We start from the raw sequence: 22,046 nt of genomic DNA on the forward strand, positions 1-22,046 counted from the left end.
TGCGGATGAATGACTGGGCTGTAAGCAATCCTACAGCTGAGCTGGGGTTCCCCTTGGGCTCGGGGCCAGGGGCCCTGCAGTGTGGGCCACTGAGCAGGGATGGGTGAAGGGAAGCAGCCGTGGCGGGGGGAAGTGAACCGCTTTGGGGGGGACGCTGCTACAAAGGGTCTTTAGCGGTTGCTGCTCACTCCCAGCCGTATTTATCTTGTGAAAAATTATCATCCCAGCCAGTCGACTGGAACCAATCGTCAAGCCTTGAATTTCAGTCTGGTAATGTTTAACCCTTCAGCAGGGCTGTTTTCTTGCTTGTGCTCTTGGAAAGGTCAGCAGCAAGCAGAGCTTGGAGTGAGCAGAGGGCTTGGGGGGGTCCCCAAGGGCACCGGGGTCCTGCAGACGCTGCACAGCATCTGGAGGAGATGGGGAGGGTGGAAAGGTGGATGAGATTGTGGCCACTGTCACGGAGCCTGTGTATAGAACTGAGCTCTTGGCCGTTTCTCCTGACAGACCAAGAGAAGGAAACTGGGAAAAGTAAATAAAAGGGCTCTCGATGCCATGTCTGGCTGGGGGAAGGTGCACCCTGGCTGCCCAGGCTGTGGGAGTGTGGATACCTCTGCCAAGGCTGCTCATCGTGGGGGGTCTCATGGGGGTGGGTGGAAAAGCTGAAGGGGAATAAGCTGTCCGGAGGAGGGAGAGAGGAAACTCAGGCAAGAGAAGGCTTCTTAGGAGCAGCTCAGAGCAGAGAGACTGGCACGAAGAAACCCGACTTAGGCTGAGGATTATAAATGTGAGGAGGGGATCAGCTCCCCTGGGTCATCTACTGGAAAGCTTTGATTGGGCCAGAACTTTGCAAATCTCAACTGCTGAGCTTTCAGAAGGGCTGGGAGCCACCTCCTCCCCAGAACAGGGGCATCTGGTGCCCCTTCCCTGGGTGAAGGTACTGGGTGCCATTGCCTCTACTGCTCAGGGACTGTGCCTGTACAGGGTCCCTGAGCTGAACAAGAGCAGTCTGCCCATGTGGATGGGTTGAAGGACACCCCCAAGGCAATAAATAATGTCAGGACATGAGTGTCCTGCTGGCTGACGCAGCCCCGTGCCCTAATCTGGTGTCCCATGGCCGGGCAGTGTGTGCAGGCTGGGGTGCTCATGGCTCTCCTCCTCCTGCACACCCAGAGGGGTGAAGTCACACTTGTTTTCTCCTGTACCCTCCAGTAACTCTCTCACAGTTCAATCCTGTCTGTTTTCTCTCTGGAGTCTTCCCCTCCCTGCAGCCGTGGGGCACCCACGTGAACATGTGTGTTTAACTCCCCCGCTGCAGCGGCATCAGCGGCTCCCTCAGCTTATTTTCATTTTATTCCTTTATAAGGAGGGGCCAAAAACCCCTGACCCCTCCAAGGCCACTGCTGCAAGCCCTCAGTGAGGCTCCTGTGCTTGAGCTGCTGTGGGGCTTGCCTTGTGCTGGAGGCTCATCCCTGGCGTGGAGGGCACCACTCCTCCCCGTCCCTTATGGTTCCCTTTCCCTCTTCTCACCGATGCCATGTGAGCCAAGCATTTGCTGCCTTTGCTGCTCATTAAAGTGCCTTTTCCATATGACAGGCTGAGATGCTGGTTTTTTTTTTTTTATTATATATTTTTTTAAATCCCTCTAAGAGTCCTTCTGCTGTCTCAGTGGATTGGGAGCTCGATCGCTGTGATCAGCCCTCTGGGGCTTCCTGTGCCTAAAAAAGTCACCGCACGTAAGCAAAATCCAAGCGCCAGTCCCGGCAGCGGGAACTTCAGGGACACGTTTAATATTCTCCGTGCGCAGCCTCCTCCCCGCGCAAGCGCCGCCGCACAAGTGGGTCACAGCACCTCTCATTCCGAGGTGCTGGGGCGGGCAGGGACAAGATTTTTGGGGGCAGGAGCCAGGAGGGAAAGGGCAGGCAAGGGCAGTTGTCCTGCCTGCGGGAAGGGGACGGCGCGACGCCGTGGTCACTCCTGCAGCCAGGGAGGGGGTTCTGGTCTGGGAGAGCCAGGCTGCTCCTGCCGGGCCAGCCGTGCTTTGCTGAGGCTCCCTGGCAATGGAAACATCCCGCTTTTTATTTTCCTTCTACCTCTCCCCTCCCCTCTGCCTCGGGAGCGTTGCAGAGTTTAATTGAAATTGTTAAACGACCCATCACGGCTTTGGCCTCTCTCCCCCGCGATCAATCACGTCCCTGGGCGGCTGCCCTCGCCAACAATGCACCAGTTAGCCCGGCTAGGGCCAGCACCGAGGGGCTGGGGCTCCCGGGGGAGGTGAGAGGCAGAGCCCCTCTGGCCAGGGATCTCTGGGGCAACAGCTTCTGGAGCTGGACGGTGCCCAGCAAAGTTTGGATGTCCTCATCCCTGAATGCAGGATCCAGGGACAGGGGATGGGGGGATGCCAGGGTGATGCTGGGAGAGGGGGAGCCCCTGTGATAGCGGGGGCTGGAGGAGCTGTGAAAGGCGATGGGAGCTGGACTCACTGTTTGCCTTCCTCAAGGGAGTGGTGAAGGGTTTTTGTTTAAACGTATGCAAAGTACAAAGAAAGGGCAGCAGCTGAGCAAACTGGTGTGAAACTCTCAAGGACAGGGAGCAAAGCCCTGCTGGGGTTCAGCTTCTGCCTTGAGGAGGTTCGGTCAGCCACTTGCCCCATTTCACCAGCTATGTTGGTGCTTTCCAGACCATAGATATTAAGGACTGGGGTGGGCTCATGGGACATGGCTGTGTCTGGGCCATGACCTAGCAAGTCGTTAAATGCTAGCAAAGCTTGCAGAGGGGTCTTGGCTTTATCTCCACGCCTGTGTTGGAGCCTCTCACCACTGCACCCCAGCAGCACAAAGCATGTTAAGGTTTTCTCAAGAGCTGTGCCAGCCCTCAGATGCTGCTGCCACCATCCAGTTTGGCAGGAGAAGGGCAATGTTGCTCCACGTGCTGTGAGACTGTAGCAGGCAGATGTGGGATAAATCGCTCCTTCTCTCCCCCTTGAATTTCCTCCTAATCCCTAGTAGCTGTATCAGCTTAAGCCTCAAAGCGTGAGGTTTAATATCTCTCCTGTGATTTGTTAGCCGTTGCCACTGGCACCCTGTGTCCCTGTCCTCTGCAGAAACATCTGCCCTCCTTTTATGACCTGCTGGGATTTATACTTCTCCCAACACCAGCAGGTCTGTAGTTGTTTGGGTGAGAAGTTGCTCCTTTTTTGCAATCTGTTAGTAATTTTGTAATAGTGTTGGAGGTGCCTTTGTGCTAGGCAGCATCCCCCCTTACAGAGGAGGACTATCCTCCTCTTTGCTGCTGCTATTGAGCGAGGCTTGTCCGGGGGTACTCCAGGTGCAATTCCTGGTCTGGCTGGAGAGCAAAGCTCAGACTGGCCTTGGGCAGGTTCCTTATCGTGTCAGGCTCTGTTACACCCGATGGCTTTCCCTGGTGGCAGTGGTGCAGTGGTGTCTGGGCACCTTTCCTGCTCCACTCCTGCCCTGGGCAGTGCAGGCAGCTGCACCCGGCTCTGCCACCGAGCACAAGTGTGGCTCTGGCCACATTCCCTGGAGCCCAAGTTTCGAGGACGAGTTCCCAAAGCGTCCTTGGCTGTGTCCTCCCCTCCTCTCCCCGCACGCTCTAGGTCTGACGGGCTGGACCGGCTCCGCAGCCGCGCTCCGACTTGGAAAGGCTGTGGGCACGCCTGCGGAGAGACGCTGAGAAACTCTGCCGAAACGGGCAAAACTCCCTCTTCCTCCAGGACTGAGCCAGGAGCGGGGTGAGGCACCGTGCCCAGGGAGCTGGGCTGGTGGTGGCCTCGTGCCGGGGACCCCACCACCCCACAGCGTGCCCAGACCTGCTCCTGAACCAGCCTGCGGTGGGTGGGTGGGGGGAGCGGGAGAAAAGAGCCTTCAAAGGCTCTGGAGAGTGCGGCAGCCACGAGGCTGGATGGTGGTGGGGCTGCAGCTCCATGGCAGGGTGGGGGTCAATCCTTTCTTCCTCTTCCCATGGCTCCTGACCTCCCTGTAAAGGGGGGTCTCCTCTGGTAGCCTGATGTTTGCTGGGTGGGTTTTCCCATCCTGGCGTTCGCACCTCTCCAGCTAGGAAGGAAAAGCCCCGCACAGGCAGCAGAAGGAGTGAAGGGATAGTTGGTTTTCAAAGCTGGGCTCCAACAGGTGTTGTGTTTGGAAAGGGGCCCGGCTGCCACTGGAGTGCCTGAAGCCAGGGAAAGAGTCGCTGTGCCAGTGCAGGAGATAAGGGACAAGGAAACAGCATCACACAGGGAGATGGAGGAGCCTGTGCTGGGCATCAGCTGGCCCAGCCCCTGCCCCCTGCCCCCCATTTCCCTGTGTTCACAGCTCCACATCTCCCCCTGTCCCAGGTCTGTATTTCTGTCCCCAGCCTTTGGACGCCCATTGGCAGGGCAGCCTGTGGTCCCTGCTGTCAGCCTGGGCCACTGCAGCTGACTTTTTCTTGTCTTTGTAAAAGAGTGGGGGGAAAACCAGGCTAACCCTTCTGGGGAAGGGGATGAATGTGGAGACTTTTGAGTCTGCTCCAGGTCATGCTGCCATCCTTTGGAGATGGTCAGACAGCACTGGGGTATGCCAGGGAATCTGGGATCTCCTGGAAATGTGGAGGTCCCTCAGGGCCATGGATGGAGCCAGGCTGGCAGCCATCCCCAGTGTCACAGGCAGGAGGCTGAGGTTTGGGACAGGAGGGGAATTTCCATCCCTTGGGCATTTCCTGATGACTCAGCCCAGACCAGGGGGCTCAGCTGCCCCTCCCCAAGGGCTGCAGAGGCCGTTTTGGCTGTCTGACCCAGAAATACATGATAATTCAGATGACGACGGCTCGAAGGCAGACAGGGAGGGCAGCCCCAGCCCTGGGACACCGTGTGCCCGGCTGCTAGCAGCACACAGGCACGGTAACCAGGACAGTGCTCCCCAGGGCTGCAGAGAAGGGGATGTGGCAAGGACACTGCCAGCACTGGCATTCCATCCTCTGGCTTGGCTGGTTCTAGGACCACGAAAATGACCAGCATCACTTCTGCCACCTCTCTGTCAGGATCCCAGTGCCACAAAGAGGTTTTTCTGGGAAGGTGGGAGGTGAATTGTTGGATCCCAGTGGCGATGGACCGTGTGTAAAATGGTTTCCTGCTGGAAATGGATGCTTCCACCAGCATTGCTCCGGCAAGAGTTAAAAGCGGGGTTGGATGCCGTGCGTGTATGTGTGCATGCACGCGCCCTGCTTTGTTTTTAAAAGCGCCTCGGCTGTCCTGGATCCCCGCCAGACCCGGGGCCTGCCGCTGGCAAAAACTCCGGCAAAGGAGTATGAAAGGGGCAAGAAACTAAATAACAATAAACCACCTTTTTTTTCTGGCTGCTCTAGCAAGTGAGAGGGTGGGGAGGAGCTGCGAGCATTCTGGCTCCCCCTAAATCCCATCCTGGCTTCCCTAAAAATTGTGCCTGGGATGGAGAGGGAGGGATCTGTTTGAACCTTGGGGCTGTAATATCACCCAAGCCTTGCCGAGGTGTCATAGTGAGTCACAGACCTGTCTGGAGATGCCCAAACTGCTTGGAAATGGCTCTGTTGGTATGATCTCTACCCTCCCAGGGAAGGAAGGGCTGGATACTCTGGCCCATCCCTCGCTCCTGCGGGATGCTGCCCAGGGTAGGTGCACAGCCACCCTAAGCCGTTTGCAACCCCAGGGAGAAAGGCCGGAGCTGCAAGGGAGCGGGGCTGCGATGGTGAGATAAGGGAGCAGGGAGAACCTGCGTGAGGCAGGCATGCAGCTCCCGCGGCATCCCAGGCCTGGTGCAACACGTCCGGCGCTGCTTCCGCCAAGCCCTGCCAGCGCCGCTCCCCGCGGGCCCGGCCAAGGCTGTGCAGGGAGCACGTGGCCCCCAGCGTTGATGCCATGCCCAGACCCCTGCCCTGTCCTCCTTGGTGCCATCCCAGGAGCTGGGTCTGGCTCAGCCATCTGAGGTGGGCGGCTGTGCTGGGAGGGGTGAAAATCCTGGGATTTCATAATGCTGGGCACGGCTGGTTGTGTAAGGCCCTGTCTGCTTGGAAAGGAGTTGGTGAGCATGGCAAGGATATCTGGTGTCTGTCACTGAGGTGTCCCCAGCAGCGAGATTGGCTCAGGCTCTGCCACCCACTCTGCAGGTGCCTCTTGCACCCACAGAACATCTATCCTGGTGCTGCCTGCCTCACTCTTCCCCTCCAGCAGCCCCTTGTGGAGCATTGCCTTGTTTCTTTGCCAGGACAGGCGTGGATAAGCCTGAAGGGGGTTTCAGCTGGAGGTGAACTGGATGCAAATAGCAGTATGGAAACTGGGGACTGGGAGCCCCACCAATCTTCCCCTTCCATGGGTGTCCTGTCTCCCTGGCCTGTGCAGCCTCTCAGGGACCTGGGATGTGTCCCTACCATGGCAAGGCCACGTGAGAACCACTGGCCTCAGTGGCCTCCAAAGGGGGCCAGAGTCCTCCCTGGTGGCTAATCATTGCCTACACAGGGAACATGGGGACACGGTCAGTCTGGCCAGCAGTGTGGGGTCCTGCACAGCCATGGTCCAGGGACTGCTTTGGGCTGCAACTCAGGCTTCTCTGATTGGTCTGAAGCAGCTCTGGTTTGGTTTTGTGGGGCTGACACAGATGGGAAGGGCTGACACAGATGGGAAGGGCTTCATGAGCCTTCCTGGCTTCCCTGAACCAGTACCTGCTAATCCTGCTGGCTTAAAAAAAAGGGAGACACTCCTTAGAGGGAAGGAGGCTCCTGCACAGAATGAGGTGCTGCCTCTGACCCTGCTCTGTGTCTCCAAACCTCAAGAGCTACTTAAGCAATGGGAGAGCCCTCAGTTTCCTGCTCAACAGTGCTAAGGTGCAGGTAACTCCCTGTCTTGCAGGGAGCATCTGTCCCAGTGGTTATATTTAGCAGCACATGAATATCCTGGAGCTGCTTCTCTGTTCCTTTCAACCCAAACCTGGTGTGGATGAGCAGGTGTCCAGCTCCAAGTCCCTAAAGTCATGAGTCTGTCCCACTGCAGCCTGCTCCAAATGTCTGTGGCTTTGTGAGACTGAATTCACACCAGGTGAGCAGTCCTGGATGAACATCTCCTCCCAGGAGCAGTGCAGCTGGGTGCCTCTTCTCAGCCCCAGTTGGGTACAACCCAGACCCTGGAACAGGGACCAGCATGTGGCCATCAGTCCCCTGCACCCACACGTTGCTGGCTATGTTTGCAAAAACAGTACCTTGTTTTCCAGGAAGGGACGAGCCTTCTAGGGCCTTCCAGAGCTAGTTGGCTCTCCCAGTGCTTTCCCAGAAGGATTGCCACTGCTCAGAAAGCCGTTCCCTGCCAAGCCTGGGGATGGAGCAACCCACCATGGTCTCATGGTCAGGGGGCCATGGATGCCACAGGAGGGGTAGCACAGAGCAAGAAGTGGTGCCTTTTCCTACAAAAAGAAGCAGATGGAGGCAGGAGGGTCCCATATTTCCCTGTGCTCCTCCACTTTCTCCCCACACCCGCCCTGGGATGCTGCGGGGCAGCAGGTGGGGTTTCAGGGCTTGCTCCCACGTCCTGCCTGCGCCGCCAAGTCGGGCTTGCCGGGGCCGTTCCCGACACGCACCCGCCGTTCTGGGAAGGCGTAAACAGATCGGGTTCCCGGCAGGGGTCCAGGGAGCAGGCAGGCCTTGGCTTGTGTCCCACCACTGCTCCGTCGGGATGGGGTGTGGGGAGCGCCCAGGCAGGGCTGGGGTGGAGGGGGCTGACCCGGCAGAGGGGTGACAAGGAGCCAAGGATGTTGCCTCTGCTTCTGTTTACCTCTGGTGCTGAGGTGGGCCTGTTCTTTGGGGGGTGGGAAGTTTTGATATACTGTCCCCCAACCCCTTCCTGATCCCTTTATGGGGAGCTGCTGACCAGAGCTCAGCCCATGGACTGGGGGTCCTCAGATCCAGCTCCTTTTCTATTGGAGCTGTATTGTGATGCCTCAGATCCAGCTCCTTCTTTTCTGTTGGAGTTGTATTGTGATGCCTTTGACCTTGCTGTAACTAACTCAGCCCTTGTCCCTTCCAAGGTATATGGGGGGATGGGGCTGCTCCGTGTTGCCTTTGTCCCCAGCTGGTCCCCAAGCAGCTGCTGCCTGGCTCTGGCGTCCGGGCTGGGCAATGGGAGGAACCTGCTGCCCTCCCTGCTGGCCCTGGAGCAGCTGGGATGAGGGGAGGGGGTCAGGAACGCAGTGCCCAGAATAACTCAGCAGTCACCAAGGGCCCCGAAGGGATGGGAAGGTGGGTGTGGGTCCTGGGGCGGGTTCCTGCTTCCAGAACAGGGTGATGCCTCTCCCCAGGACACAGACTGTCCTTAACTGCTAAGTGATTGCTGCTTCCATGTGGGGATATGCAGGGTGGTGCAGGACATCCTGGTCATGTAGCTGTCATGTCCCTCTCCTGTCCACTGCATATGGAACCCCACTGTAGATCAGGATCCCAGACAAATCCTTCACTGCCACAGCTGCACGAAAATATCCAAATCCAGCTAAGGCAGTGGGCAAGATTTTGGCAATGGCTTCTCCCACTTTGGAATGGTCCAGCCAGAAATGCAGGCGGGCAGTTGGAGGGTCTGGTCCATCTGGGAAAGAAGCTCTCACTCTGGGCATGGACAACACCATGCCATGGGATGCTATTGAAAGGACAACAGTTTTCCCCGCCTTGAGAGTGAAAGGAGAGTGGCAGTGGGACCATCTCTATCAGGCTGCTTGTCTCAGGCTGGAGAGAGCTTGGCCTGTGCCTGCTAGTGATGGATCCATCCCTCTCCCATTCCCATTTCCCAGCAGCATGGAGCAGCCAGTCAGTTCTCACGAGTTTTGGTAGGTGACCTTTGCACAGGGAATGGGAACAGCAAGGTGCCCTGTGTGCCCTCACCATAAGGGGCACACACAATAAGGGATTTGGAGAAGGATCCCTCCCATCCATCATGGCTTGGGAGCTGAGTGGCCACTGCTGAGTGAGATCCTTACACTCTTTCCCAATGCAGATGCCACAAACGGCTGCAGCACCATGAAACCTGCAGGAGCAGTCACCCATCCAGCATCCCTTGAGACTGACAGGAACCAGAGGCCACGTTTTGGCTCTTTGTCTCGGAGGGAAGGAGACATTTTGCTGAAGCTGCTGAAATCCAGGCTGCAGTTCAGAGGGAGCTGGACAGTGAAGGCATCACTTGCTGGAAGGAAGCTTTAGGAAGCTGACCCCCTTATTTCAGCTTGGCAATAGAGAATATAGTCAGCAGCCCCCCAGAAGTGGAAATCCTTGGTTCTTAGGAAAACCCAGTCCCCAGGCAGCAGCTGCCACAGCCTGCTGTCCCTGCACAGCCCAGGCTGTGACTGTCCCAGGGGACCCCACCGGCACGTCCCTGAGCAGGGCTGGCAGCAGCACCGGCTCACGGGGTCAGAGTTGAGGAAAAGCATCCACAAGGTATTTTTAACCGTGTGACTCCAAACTGGCCGCCAGCAGCCGTCTGAGGTTAGTCCGGGGCTGCCGACAGCTGATTGCCCACGGGCTACTGGCAAGAGGGGGGAGTTTTGAGTAAAATTCAGTTCCCAGCCGTGTGACAGCCTTGGGAAGGAGTGGCGACACTTGAACCATCGACCTTCTGGGTGACCTCGAGCGAACAGCTTCACCTCCCGCTGCCTCCCCTCCCATCCTGTGTGTGCCTTGCCCAGATTAGCGCAGCCAGGGTGGGGACAGCCGCTCTGTCCGCCCTGGCAGCGCCTGCTCCAGGTGCACAGCAGCTTCCCTGGGGCCAAAGGAGGAGGATGTCACAGGATTTCCAGCCTCCGCATCGCTGTGTGCTTTGAGTACTGGCTCCACCGGCTGGAGCAGCTCCTGGGTGCCAAGCTGCCATGTGCGGGCACGGGGCTGGCGCTGATGGCGACATGGTGCCATAGGGCTGCGGCAGCCCCGTCCTCCAGCCTCAGCCTTGCCCTGCTTCCCCTGGAAGCTGCAGGGTTGCTGCAACCTCCAAGCAATGTAGGGGCTGTATCTTTGTTTCACTCCCTTGAGCCCACAGGGTTTTGTTGGCCACTGTTGGCTGCTCTAATTTTTATCTGGGGCTCATTGTTAGAACCATAAAATAAATAGGTACGTGCTGCTCTGGAGCGTCAAACCCCTCCAGGTGTAGGTGGGTTGCTGGGTTGCTGCGTCCCTGCTCGCCCTCCCTAATTAACTGTTGCTCAGCTAATCCAGACTTACTGACCTGCCCTAATCTTCCCATGCAAAGCCAGCCCTTCACTGCTGCCTCCTGTCACTCATCTCTCATGTTCCCTGTGAGCCTCTCTCATGTTCACAGCCCCGGGTATGTGATGGACGATTGTACCCCAGAAAGCAACAGAATACACGGTGGGAGATGGTGCCCTGGGGAGCAGCATCCCCCCGTGCAGGGCTGCCGAGGTTGCTTTCCTGACCAGCAGGTCCCTCTGTGCCCACGCTCACACTGCTCCTCACACCGTCCCCCCACATCCTGCTTCCCCTCTTTCTTCCTCCCATTGACCTGCTGCCGGTTGGATTATTTCTCCCCAGATGCTGCAATCTGCATTTTTCCCAGGTTGAATCTGCCTGGGTTTGTTCTCCTAATCTCTCTAAGTCCTTTTTGTGTTATTTCTGCCCTTGTCAATCTGTAGCACATCCACCACAGATTATGTTAATGCACCATTTACTGGGTATGGCATTAATGACAATACTGAGTGTCTGTAGGTGCAGCCCCTTTGCCAGGGTATCTGGGATAGCCCTTCCTTGGCTTCCAGGGAACCAGCTGGACATGAGCTGAGGTGCATTGTTAATGAGCTGATGCTCTGCTGGTCCCATGTCCCATAGCCCAGGCATGGGCCCAGCCCGCTCCAGGTTCAGGCAGTGCTGGCACTTGGCCGCTGGCCCCCACCGCTATCGGCCCATCTCTTCCCGCTCAGGAGGCGTCCTGTCCTTTCGGAAGGATGGGGGAAATGGAAAAGGCTCCACCTCTTCCCTGGGCAAATACAGCTCCTCTGAGTTCATATCCTGGAGAGCGGAATAGCCAGGTCCCAGCAGGGACGGTGACTTCACCTCCCGGTAACGCGTTTCCCCGGCCAGCTGGGAAAGGAGCCCCTGTATCTCCGAAGGAGCTGCCTGGCTTCCCCCACCCAAAGCCTTTCCCAGCTGTTTCCATCCTGGATGGGGCTGGGGTATGCAATTTCAGCTCTGTGGGGAAGAGGTGTTACCACTTCTCCCAGCCAGGGGAGCTGGGCTGGGCTGCATCACTTTGGGGTAGGCAGCCACTACAAACCCACAAATTATTGTGGAGAAGGGGAGCAAGCACCATCCATCTCACCCCACCTGAAATCCTCCTGTGGGCCTGAAACTCAGAGCAGGATCATGTGTTTGGCTTTTGCAAGGGGGGAATCCATCCCCAAAGGATTCCTGTGATGCTCTTTTCCCTGCTTGGCATTTGTCCCCTCTGTCCCCTGTGGCCATCAAACCTTGGGGTCGAGAGCTGAGAGCTGCACCTTCTTCCCAGCTGTGTGGATGGAGACAGGGTTTCCGATTCTGCTTTTCCTTTCATTGTTCTGGGAGCCTTCACTTTGAACAAACTGCGTGTTTTTTCCTGCTTTGCTTGTGAGGGGAAGCAGCAGGGGGGAATTGGGGGTTTGGATGGGGGTCCTGGAGTAGCTGGGTTGGGGGTGAGTGATCAATGTCTGTGCTGTGTGGAGATGCTGCCCAATGTCTCACCTGTTGCCAGCCTCTTAAAAAACCTTAGAAGTTTGATTTACCCTGGAAAAAATATTCCCAGACTTCTCTAAAGAAGGAAAAAGGCTCCCAGTTGACTCCCATTGCCCTATCCCTCTTTCCCTATGGTGGGCCTCCAGCCCAGCCCAGGATGGAAGGCAGATCCCTGGACCTCTCAAACTCCTCTGCCATCACCCACCTTCACCATCATCCACAATCATATCTGAACATGCTGCAGGATAGTATTGCTTAAAGAAGGAGATGAGGAAGGAGGCCAAGCTGCCAGAGGAGACTCAGACATGCCATCAGCAGAGACAAGTTGGTGACAGGAACAGCTTGTGCTCTGTGTGGCTGTAAGCCCTAAGATTTGGGGCTCCAGACAGGGGTAAATGGTGACTTTTGCTGAGGTTAGAAATGAGCATTAGGTGCAGGGATACTCATAGCACAGGGGTGCTGTGTCCAGCCTCAGGATGCCGTGAGAAGCTGCCCAGAGCTCAGCTCCTGGAAGGTTATTGCACTTGCTGGGATTATTCCAGGCTGCTGAAACCAGGAGCAGGGCTTGGTGTGACAGCCATCCTGCAGCCTGTGCAGTGTCAGAGCAGTGGCCCTGGTCTGCTCCAGGGTTTGGTAGGTTTCTCAAGGGGTGAAAATGCCAATTACTCTTGAGGAGTTACCAGATGTTGGTGTAGGGACAGTAAGGGGCTCCCAGCTGCTCTCATGTCAATGCCATTTTCCCTCTGCTGATGGGATTTCACCTCCTTGATTGCAGCCTCCCCATCCTTGCCAGTTAACTCAGTGGCTTTACCCCAGTCACGCCAACCCCATAGTACCTGGCTTGGCAAGGGGCCTGTTTGTCAGTGTTGGTGGGGAGCCCATCCTCAGTGATGCTGCAGAGCCTCAAACCTGGCACAGGCTCTTTGTGGGCAAGGAAGGCACCCCTGGCCTTTGGACACCTGTGGCATTGGGACAGCCATGGCATTTGGGCACAGGGATGGTTGCTCAGCCAGGTTTCCCAGGCAGCAGCATCTTGGCAGCCAAATTCACCGACCATCACCATGGGGGAATTAGGGGAGCTCCTGTCTGGGGAGCCAGGCACAGCACTGGGCTCAGTGTTTGGGGTGCAGCTGGTGGCTGTAGTAGACAGCTGGGGTCAGGACCCCTTGACTCTCACCCAGCTTCTGTTCTGAGCTGGCTGGGCAGCTTTGGTTGAGTTTCTTAACATCTCTGTGGCTGAACTCCTTCCCTATCGAGGTGGGTGAATCTTCTGAACATTTGGGAAACTGCTCCTGAAGCAGCTGGTCTGCCGGAAGGCTGCGCCAGGAGGAGCCGGCTGTGGGTGGCCACAGCGGACGTGCCTGTGGACAGAGAGGTGACAGGGAGTAGTGATTCCTGCGGAAGAGGGATGGACATCACCTCTTTAGGTCTTGATTTTGGCCAAGATGGTGAGTCTGTCCTGAGCCCTGGCATGAACCCATCATGTGCCAAGGCAGGGCCACTCCGGGCCATCACAGGGCAGGTTGGGTGAAGCTGTCACCTCCTGCCACCTCTGCCTCCAGCTCCAGAGGCTGCCACCACCATCGGAGATGGCTGCTGCTCTGCGGGATAGCAGCTGATTAGCTCCTCCAACTGGTTTATTGGCTTACTGGTGACAGTCCCCAGGTGGATTTCATTTTCCCAAGAAGGTATGTGTATGTATTTGGTGTGTTCAATGCACACTGTCCCTCTCCCGCTGCCCAGGGAAGCAGAATGGTGTTCCTGCAGTGCCCTTGCAGGGCTTTCCTGCATGCAGGGTACTTGTAGCAGGCAGTGTAGGGGTGCTCAGGACGGGATGTTCAGGGATGCTCATGGTACAGGGACACTCAGGGTTGATGCTGTGGCTGGCAGCACAGGGATGTTCATGACACTGGGATGCTCAGACCTGCAGCACAGGGAGGCTCATGACACAGGGGTACTTGCAGCCAGCAGCGTGGGGATGTGATTTCCCAGGACAAAGGGATGGGATGAGAGTCTGTGACACAGAACCAGCAGAAAGGGTTGTTTTTCTGGCAAGACGGTGGATCTCCAGTTACGTATTTGTGTGTTGTCCTGGACAGCAACAAAGCCTTGTGGTGGAGCTCTGCTGTGGCTGCCCAAATCGCAGGACAATCCGGCAGGGGGTCACAGCAAAAAAACTTGCCTTCTCCTGTGTGAGAGCCAGGGCAGGAGCATCCAAAGGGCAGGACTCCACAGGATATTTGGGCATTTCCTTCCCCAGCCAAACCCAGGCGAGCACGTGTCACGGCTTCCCAAGGAGAGCTTCGGAGGGATTGTGTCGGTCTCCAAGAGCTCGGGGTGAAGCTCACGGGTGTTCCCGCAGGACCGATCTCTCCGTTGGAGGGCAGCGAGTGACTCAGGGTGCCCGGTCCGCTGGCACAGGGCTGCTGGGCCGGCCGAGGGCACGCCTGGCTCCACGCAGCCGGCACAGCCGGCGCCAGGCGAGTGCCTCGCGGGGGTAAATACGGGTTTGTGCCGGGCCGGCTGCCAGAGCGGCGGGTGAGGTGCCCGCCCCGGCCGGCCGCTCCCCGGGTGCCCCCCGCACCCCACGAGGAGCCCAGCCCAGCCTGGCATCCCCGCCATAGGAGGGCAGCCCGCGGGGAAACTGAGGCATGGGCCAAGGGGGCTGCTTGGGAATGCGCCGTGCGGGGCTGTGCTTCAGTGGGGACCCAGAGGCCAAGGGCCGGTCCCAGGCCGTGCCAGGGTTGAGGGTCCCGGCCCCGTTTGGTGCTCGGCGGCCGCGCTGCCTTCGCCACGGCCGGCGGCCGGCCCGACATTTGTAAGCAATTTGCCGGAGCGTTCCGGAGGTGCTTCCCGCTGCCGCTTGGCAGCCAGACACCGCACAGAAGCTCTTCAGCTCCCTCGAGGCCTCGCTCAGGCCCAGCCCTGCGCTGCGGAGCCTCGTCCTGTCCGGGCAGGCGCCGGGGAGCGCGGCGGGCCGGGGCAGAGCGCGGGGGGAGCCGGCGGGACCCCTCACGGGGGTCGTGCTGGGGAGCAGGGCCGGGCGGGGGGAACCCGGGGCTGGAGTTAACCCTTGGGGTGCACCGAGCTGGGTTTTTTCCCTGGAAATAAATAACTCCGTCAGGATGTCTTGTATTTCAGCGCTGGGTCCGTGTTCTGGGCTCATTCTCCCGGGTTATGAGTGTGCTCCTGGTGCGGAATGGGGGTTGCAGATCAGGCCTGAGAGTGCCCCTGGCCCAGTGCAAACCCAGCGGGGGTGATGATGTGGCTGGGAAGGATCTGGCCACACCATCCCAGTGCCATAGCTGGATTAACCCTGCAGCCCTTTCCCAGCCCAGCTCTGCAGCCCCCTGGCCAAAGCTGAAGAGGCCAGACTGGGAGGGCTGTGGGATTGGGAACAGCTTGGCCCAGCCTCTAGAACAGCTGTGTGGAAAAGGATGGGTAGCCTGGGCACCAACAGGGAGAGAAGGGGCTGAAGAAATGTGGGGAAAACTTGGGGAACTCCTCAAAAGGAGTACATGGATGAAATGAGGAAGGGGATTGCAGGGAAATGTCCCATCAGCTGCCTTCCTGTCACCAGGTCCCTGGAGTTTGAGGTTGTGCAGCAGGATGGCACTGGTGGAGAGGTCCCAGCTGCCTGCCTGTGCTCTGCTTCCCCTCCATCCCTCCATTCCTCTCCTTTCCTGTGCCTTTATGCTGGGGTGCCAAGACACTTTCCCACACACACTTCACCTTCCAGCCTTGCTGCAAACCCTCCAGCTCTCCAAGCAGTGATTTACCCAGCTGCAAACCAGGGATGCTTTCCCTCCCTGCCCAAGGTGGATCCAAGCATTTAGGAAGACCCCCAAAGGGAATGCTGCTCCCGGCTCTGCTGTTTGTGACCTGAGGCTTTCTCAGCCACCCACACCGTGTCCCTGTGGTCCTGCCCTGGGGCTGCTGGAGCAGGGAACAAATTTGAGGAATGTTGCTCAGGGAGATGTGGATGCTGACAGCTGCCTGGGATACCCACTGTGTCCTGGGACATCCCAGCCCTGCTTACTGGACCCCGCTGGCCAGCTCAGTCCCCTTGAAGGTGGGGTTAGGGGGAGGATTTTTGGGTGAACTCTCCTTCTTCAAACAGTGGGCATTGCTCAACTCCAGGACCAGCCCCCAGGGGCTGTGGGATGTTTCTGCCTCTTTTGGAAGTGCTGGTGCTCATTGGGCATCTCCATCCAGCCCATCTCTTTTCCCAGCATTGCACTCCCAGTGGTCATCATTGAGGGTCTGCCCCTCCTGCCCTGAGTAAGGACCCCTCTTCCTCCTCTTCTTTCTCCTCCCCTTCCTGACCCTTTTCCAGTGGCAGTTTTCAGCTGCAGATGGTAGGAGCAATCCCAGTGGTTATGGTTCTCTAGGACTTGGATCAGAAGTGGCCAATTTACAAGTGAAATGTTATTTTTTCCTGGCTGCTGAGGTCAAGGGAAGTGACTTGTCCTTGATGAAGACCCCAGATCCTGAGTTCTTAGGGCTGGGAGGGGGAAGTGGGAGCTCTGCTGAGTGATGGCTTTGGGAGCCAGTTCCTTTGGGAAGGTCTGTTGGATTGGTGGCTGAGGCTCAAAGACAAACAGTCCCTGGAAGAGGTAATTAGGGTGATCCTGTCCTGATCCCCTCAGCTGTGGTGAGAAGTCACGAGTCCTTCACCAGCAGCCACTCCAAGCTCACTTTGTGTTAATTAGGCTGTTTACAAAACACTGTAAATTGCAGTAATGAACACCCCAGTCCTTGGTTTCCTTTAATTATCCATTTGCATGATGAATGAGCCAGCCCCCGATCAGCTCTTCTTTTCCAGCAGAGGGGTCACACAGCCCAGTATGGCTTATGGGATCTGCCATGCAAGGTGGGCAGAGACCTTGGGAGAGAGGGAGAAGGGAATTAAGGAGGAGAAGGAGAGGAAGGAAAAGGAGAAGGATCTTCAGCCTCGGAGATCTACCTGGCTGCGAGGAAGGGGCTCCTTCCCCAGGACCCCCCCACAACTGAGTGGGGTTTGGGCAGCTGTTTCACCCCAGGCTCAGAGCCTGGCACTCAGACTTTGATTTTCTGTAGGAAAAAGCAGAGAAACCATTCAAAGCATTTAATCCTCCCTGGCTCGGCGATGGGGCTGCCTGGAAAGGCAGAGGAGGAGTGGTGGTATTTCTTGGCCCCCCCACATACCTTCCCCTTTCTTTCCCTTTTGACTTAGCGGATGAATTCCAGAGATGTTAATCCGCTCTCAGCCCCTCGGTGAAGAATAAAATGTCCTCTCTGTGTGGGAGGAAGGAATCCATTTGAATTAATTGCGGGAAGGGGCAGGGAGCTGGGGGTGCACTGGGGGTGCATGTGAGGCTGTGCTGAGGGTGGGCTGGGCATCCTCTGCTGCCCAGTGGTCCCTGAAGGAGCAGGAGATATGGGCAGAGGGATAGGGATAGCCAAAGTGGCACAATTCTTGGGTCTCTGAAGGGGAGGGAGGGCTGGGCAGAGGGATGGGGATATCCAAGGTAGCACAATCCTTGCATTCATGGCTGAAAGCTTCAGCCTCTGTCCTGGCCATAAAAATGCCAACCATGTGGTCTGTGGGCCAGGCCTCAGTGGCAGTGGCGGGCACAGGGAGCGAGTGGGGGGTAAAATGGCCCCACTCAGCAGTTTTGGTGTGTCAGTGCCTATAAAGGGGAGGGAAGCGCTCACTGTTCTGCCAAGCCAGGGTGGCAGGAGCTGCGGGGTCTGACCCATCCCGGGGGCACACATGGATAGGGCAGGAGAGATGGAGGGAGGAAAATGCTAAGCTTGAGCTGGGTCAGCCCACTGAGGGTTCGTGGATGTGAAAGTGGAGGCAGAGGAGAGTAGAGGAGAGACCCCCGGGATGGGCCAGGCGCTGTTCTGTGCACTGGGAGGTGGGTGTGGCTGTGGGATGGGGTTCCTCTGGGGGCCTGGGGGCCTGCAGGCTCTGCCTCCTGCCCTGACCTTCACCTCTTGTATCTGCAGAGCTCCTGGGATCTGCCAAGCGCCTGAACGTGAACTACCAGGATGCGGACGGGTGAGTGCTCCCCTGGAGGGTGCTGGGTGCTGCTGCCAGCCCAGGGGGCTCCTCTCCCTGCAGCTCAGGGTATCACACAGCTTTCCCAGGGAGCTGGAGAACACATCAACATCCCAGAGCCAGGGAAGCCCTGCACAGGCAGAGTCAGTGCCTGCCTGGATCTAAGCTGAGGGCAGTGCTCAATCCCTCCTGAAAATCCTTCATAAATCCCTTCTGTGTACCCCTCTGTGGGGATGGGGCTGGATAGGGATGGCAGCCTTTCCAGCCCCTGTGTCCCCCTGGTTGAAGCCCAGAGGAGCATCCAGCCGGCCTCAGTGCCCACATGTGCTCATGCCTCGGTTCAATATCCCAAAAGGAAAATCCCATTGTTTTGGGGGGAGTTGGAGAAAGAAAATATGAGGTTGCCCAGTGACCACAGCATATTTGTGTAGCTCATCACTTCCAAAATCCAAATACTTAATAAACTGGGTTCTGAGAGTTGAAGAAACCACAAAGGCTCATAAAATAAATAAGCGTATTATTCTTATTGAATTAACTCTGACCTGTCAGTCATTAGCATTGTTTTTATGTGCTGTTGTTGTACCTAATTTCTACATGTTTTCTTTTGGAGGGCTCTGTAGGAAGAGGTGTCCATGATGAGTCCTAACAGGCCAGCGGGGGGTTGGGAACGTGCAGGATGGCTCCGTCTTAAAATAATACTGTGCAGATGGAGCTTAATAGAAAAAGAATTTAATAATAGAAGCAATGATCTGATTCTGATAGGGCACAGGGTTTGTGCTTGGGCAACTCCAAGAGGCTGATGGTGGGAACTGGGGTAAAGGGTCTGCTCCCTGCTGAGGGACATGGGCAGGGTGTTGGGTTTCGCTGGGGCACAGGAAGGGGATGATGGGGTGAGACATGAGCATGGGGATGGCAGTGTGTGTCCTGGGAGAGCCAAGGTGCTGGTGGTGTCCTTGGCATCACCTTGCTCAGGGCTTGGAGAGGATGGGGTGGGCGAGTGTGGGTTTGTGCACCACCCCAGGGCAGAGACCCCACAGGGATGGGTCAGGGGGATTTTGTACCCCCCCCCCACATTCATACTTTGAGGCAGAGGTTTTGCTGTGGTTCAGGGCATGGTGGGTGTACTGGAGAAAGGAGCAGCCCTCTCTGCTGGGGATAGTGTCCCTCCTGAAATGTTGAGACTTGCACAGGGATCTGGGGATGCAGATCATGAGGAGAGCCATGCTGGATGAGCTGCATCCCTAGCACTGGGTTTGGACACTGCAGAGCCCAATGGAGCCCCATGCTGGTGCTGTCAGGAGCCCCCCATGTCCCTTGGAGTGGCTCATGGGCTAATCCCCGGTGGCACAGGGACCCCTCTCTTGGCCTTGGCCCTTCATGTGACGGCTCAGGGGAGTGCCAGGCAGACAGGCCCCTTTCACAGCCCCAAGACACTGGGCTCTTTCATTACTGGCAGCCTCCCACGCTCTGCCATGGGCTCCTGGCAGCCCTGCTGGCATGGGGAGGGGGCAGCTGGCAGAGGGGGCAGGAGTGGCCACAAGGCTGATGTTTGCTGGATGCTGTGAGCAGCGTTGTGGCTGCCTGGCTGCCCTGTAGAGAGGGGAGGTGCATCTCTCTCCATCCTGCCTGTTTCCCCCAACAGAGGGCCTGGAGTGAGGGACTCCTCTCACTGGCGTTTCCCAAGGTACACAGTGTGTCTGCATCCCTCACTGAGCCCTGGGGCACGGGCATCTTGGAGGGATTCATCAATGTTTTGCTATGGGGAATCTGAGGCACTGGGAGTGGGGAATCTGGGAGGATGTCACCATGAACAGCCAGTGACAATCCCAGCCCTCAGCCCATGTCCCCATGCAGGGGGTGCTGTGAGGACAGCACAGTGGGGCTGGGGGCCAGGCTGAGCCCTACCTTGTGCCACAGGTTCTCAGCACTGCACCACGCAGCCCTGGGTGGCAGCCTGGACCTCATCTCGCTGCTGCTGGAGGCACAGGCCACCGTGGACATCAAGGACAGCAACGGTAAGGGGTGACCCCAGGCACGGCCCCTGGCTCAGCCCCCTGTGCCAGGCCGGGGGCCGTGTCCAGCCCTGCTGAGCCGCGCTGCCCACAGGGATGCGGCCCCTGCACTACGCGGCGTGGCAGGGCCGCCTGGAGCCCGTGCGGCTGCTGCTCCGCGCCGCTGCCTCCGTCAACATGGCCTCGCTGGATGGGCAGATCCCGCTGCACCTCTCGGCGCAGTACGGCCACTACGAGGTGGTGAGTGAGAGCCCAGAGCCAGCCGTGTGCCCTCCGTGGGACTCTCTGGGGTACTGGGTGGGGGCAAACCCCGCCGTGCTGGGTGGGAGGGAGGCTGCAGGGTGATGCTGAGCCCCTGCACCATGTTGCTCCCCTGCAGTCGGAGATGCTCCTCCAGCACCAGTCCAACCCGTGCCTCATCAACAAGGCAAAGAAAACCCCGCTGGACTTGGCCTGTGAGTTCGGGAGGCTGAAGGTGAGTGCTGTGGGCTCTGCCTTGCACCAAGGGCTTCTCCAGGGACAGCTCTGGAGCCCACTGGCTCCTGTGGGAGCAAAGTGCAGGGTCTGCCAAAATTGCTCTCCTTCCACCATGAGACTCAGAGCCTGGCAGACAGCAGCTGCCTCCTCCTGTGGCCAGACACAGCCTGATCCTGAACCTGGGAGCTGTGGGTTTTGCCTCTGACCTCACAGCAGGACAGTGTTAGACTGGGAGTGAAGCCAGGAGTTGTTGCTCCTGGTTCTCCACAGCCTTCCCCCACCCACCCCAGCTTTGCTCACAGTTAAGCGTGGATAGGCTGACCTGGCTAATCCCAGCAAGCTCTGAGCATCCAGCCCTGCTCCAGGTCCCCAGCACAGTTCTTGGGGACAGGGCCACACTGTGCTCTGTGAGACCCTGGCCCTGCCAGCACCACTGGTTTGGGATGGAGCACAGCCAGCCAGACTGTTCTGTGCCCCACTCGGAGGGGACCAGGGGGATATTTCCATTTTTGGAGTATCTATAATGTCTGCAGCTATAAACAGGGCAGTAAAAATAACTGCTCTGTGCCTCTGGGTTGCCCTGAGTTGCTGAGAGTCGCTCTGGGCTGGAGAGACTGGAGGTTTTTAGGGCTTGGTCTGAAAACCCTGATTATGGGAAGACTATTTCTGGCTGTTGTGACCTTTTACAGCCTCTCACGACGGTGTGGCCATGCCAAGCACTGTCCAGCTCCAGCCAAACCTGGGGCTGTGGATGGAAGGGAGTGGCAGGATGGGAAGTGGTGGGCTGGCCACAAGGATGAGCCCCTCAGTGGGAGGATGCAGGTGGGGGTACCTGCACCCCGTTGCTTACCAGTGTCTCATGCAGGTGGCCCAGCTGCTGCTGAACAGCCATCTGTGTGTCGCCCTGCTGGAGGGACAATCCAAGGATGCCACTGACCCCAACTACACCACTCCACTACATCTGGCAGCCAAGAACGGGCACAAGGAGATCATCAGGTAATTCCCTGCTTTATGCTGGAAAAACCCATCATGGCTTCAGTCCCACTTCCTCCCAAACACACCTTCCTCCTGCAGGCTTCAGCCCCTCATCCCCAAAGGAAGTGCAAGGTGTTGTCCATTTCCTGTCATAAAGCAGCCAAGTGCCTGGTCCTGATGTCCTCTCCTCTTCTTGCTCTTGCTTTCTCCTTCTACCCTCCCTGGACTCCTCTCTTTCATGCCTCTCCCTCCTTCCTACCAGGCAGCTGCTGAAGGCTGGGATTGAGATCAACAAGCAGACAAAGACAGGCACAGCCCTGCACGAGGCCGCGCTCTACGGCAAAACAGAGGTGGTGCGGCTGCTGCTGGAGGTGAGCATGGTGGGGATGGGGCTGGGGACAGCCCCTGGGGGTCACTCAGCACCCTTTCCCCTCATCCCCTCAGTCCTTTGCCTCCCTTGAGTCTGGTGGCAGGCAAGGAGCTGGCCTTGACTGTGTCTTCTCCTGGGCAGGGTGGAGTTGACGTGAACATCAGGAACACCTACAACCAGACAGCACTGGACATTGTCAACCAGTTCACCACCTCACACGCCAGCAAGGACATCAAGCAGCTGTTGAGAGGTGAGGTGGGGATGGCACTGAGAGGGGTTTCTTCCCTCTGGGACCTGCCTAGGCTCCCAGTGCTCCTCCTGAACAGCCTAAATCAGTGCCAGCATTCCAGTCCCCTCCCACAATGTGCCCCCATCCTACATGTGGGGCAGTGTCTGGGGATTGAGGCCTTTCTGCAATATTAATGTTTTCTTCTCTCCTCTTCTTGCTCTTGCT

The 22,046-nt window shown here is 57.6% G+C and overlaps 1 protein-coding gene across 4 annotated transcripts in view; it reads left to right on the forward strand.

Annotated features, from left to right (window-relative positions):
- CASKIN2 (CASK interacting protein 2) overlaps positions 1 to 22,046 on the forward strand; it is a 33,706-nt gene that overhangs the window by 3,133 nt on the left and 8,527 nt on the right. For all 4 annotated transcript variants that reach the window (XM_036394856.1, XM_036394857.1, XM_036394859.1 and 1 more), the window contains exons 3-9: positions 17,707 to 17,758; positions 19,676 to 19,773; positions 19,865 to 20,010; positions 20,150 to 20,245; positions 21,113 to 21,243; positions 21,485 to 21,593; positions 21,734 to 21,842. In XM_036394856.1, coding sequence (XP_036250749.1) covers positions 17,707 to 17,758; positions 19,676 to 19,773; positions 19,865 to 20,010; positions 20,150 to 20,245; positions 21,113 to 21,243; positions 21,485 to 21,593; positions 21,734 to 21,842 — 741 coding nt within the window. The remainder of the gene's footprint in view (positions 1 to 17,706; positions 17,759 to 19,675; positions 19,774 to 19,864; positions 20,011 to 20,149; positions 20,246 to 21,112; positions 21,244 to 21,484; positions 21,594 to 21,733; positions 21,843 to 22,046) is intronic.

The sequence above is a fragment of the Molothrus ater genome, chromosome 19 (genome assembly GCF_012460135.2).
Source record: "Molothrus ater isolate BHLD 08-10-18 breed brown headed cowbird chromosome 19, BPBGC_Mater_1.1, whole genome shotgun sequence".
In the NCBI taxonomy this organism is placed as follows: Eukaryota; Metazoa; Chordata; class Aves; order Passeriformes; family Icteridae; genus Molothrus; species Molothrus ater.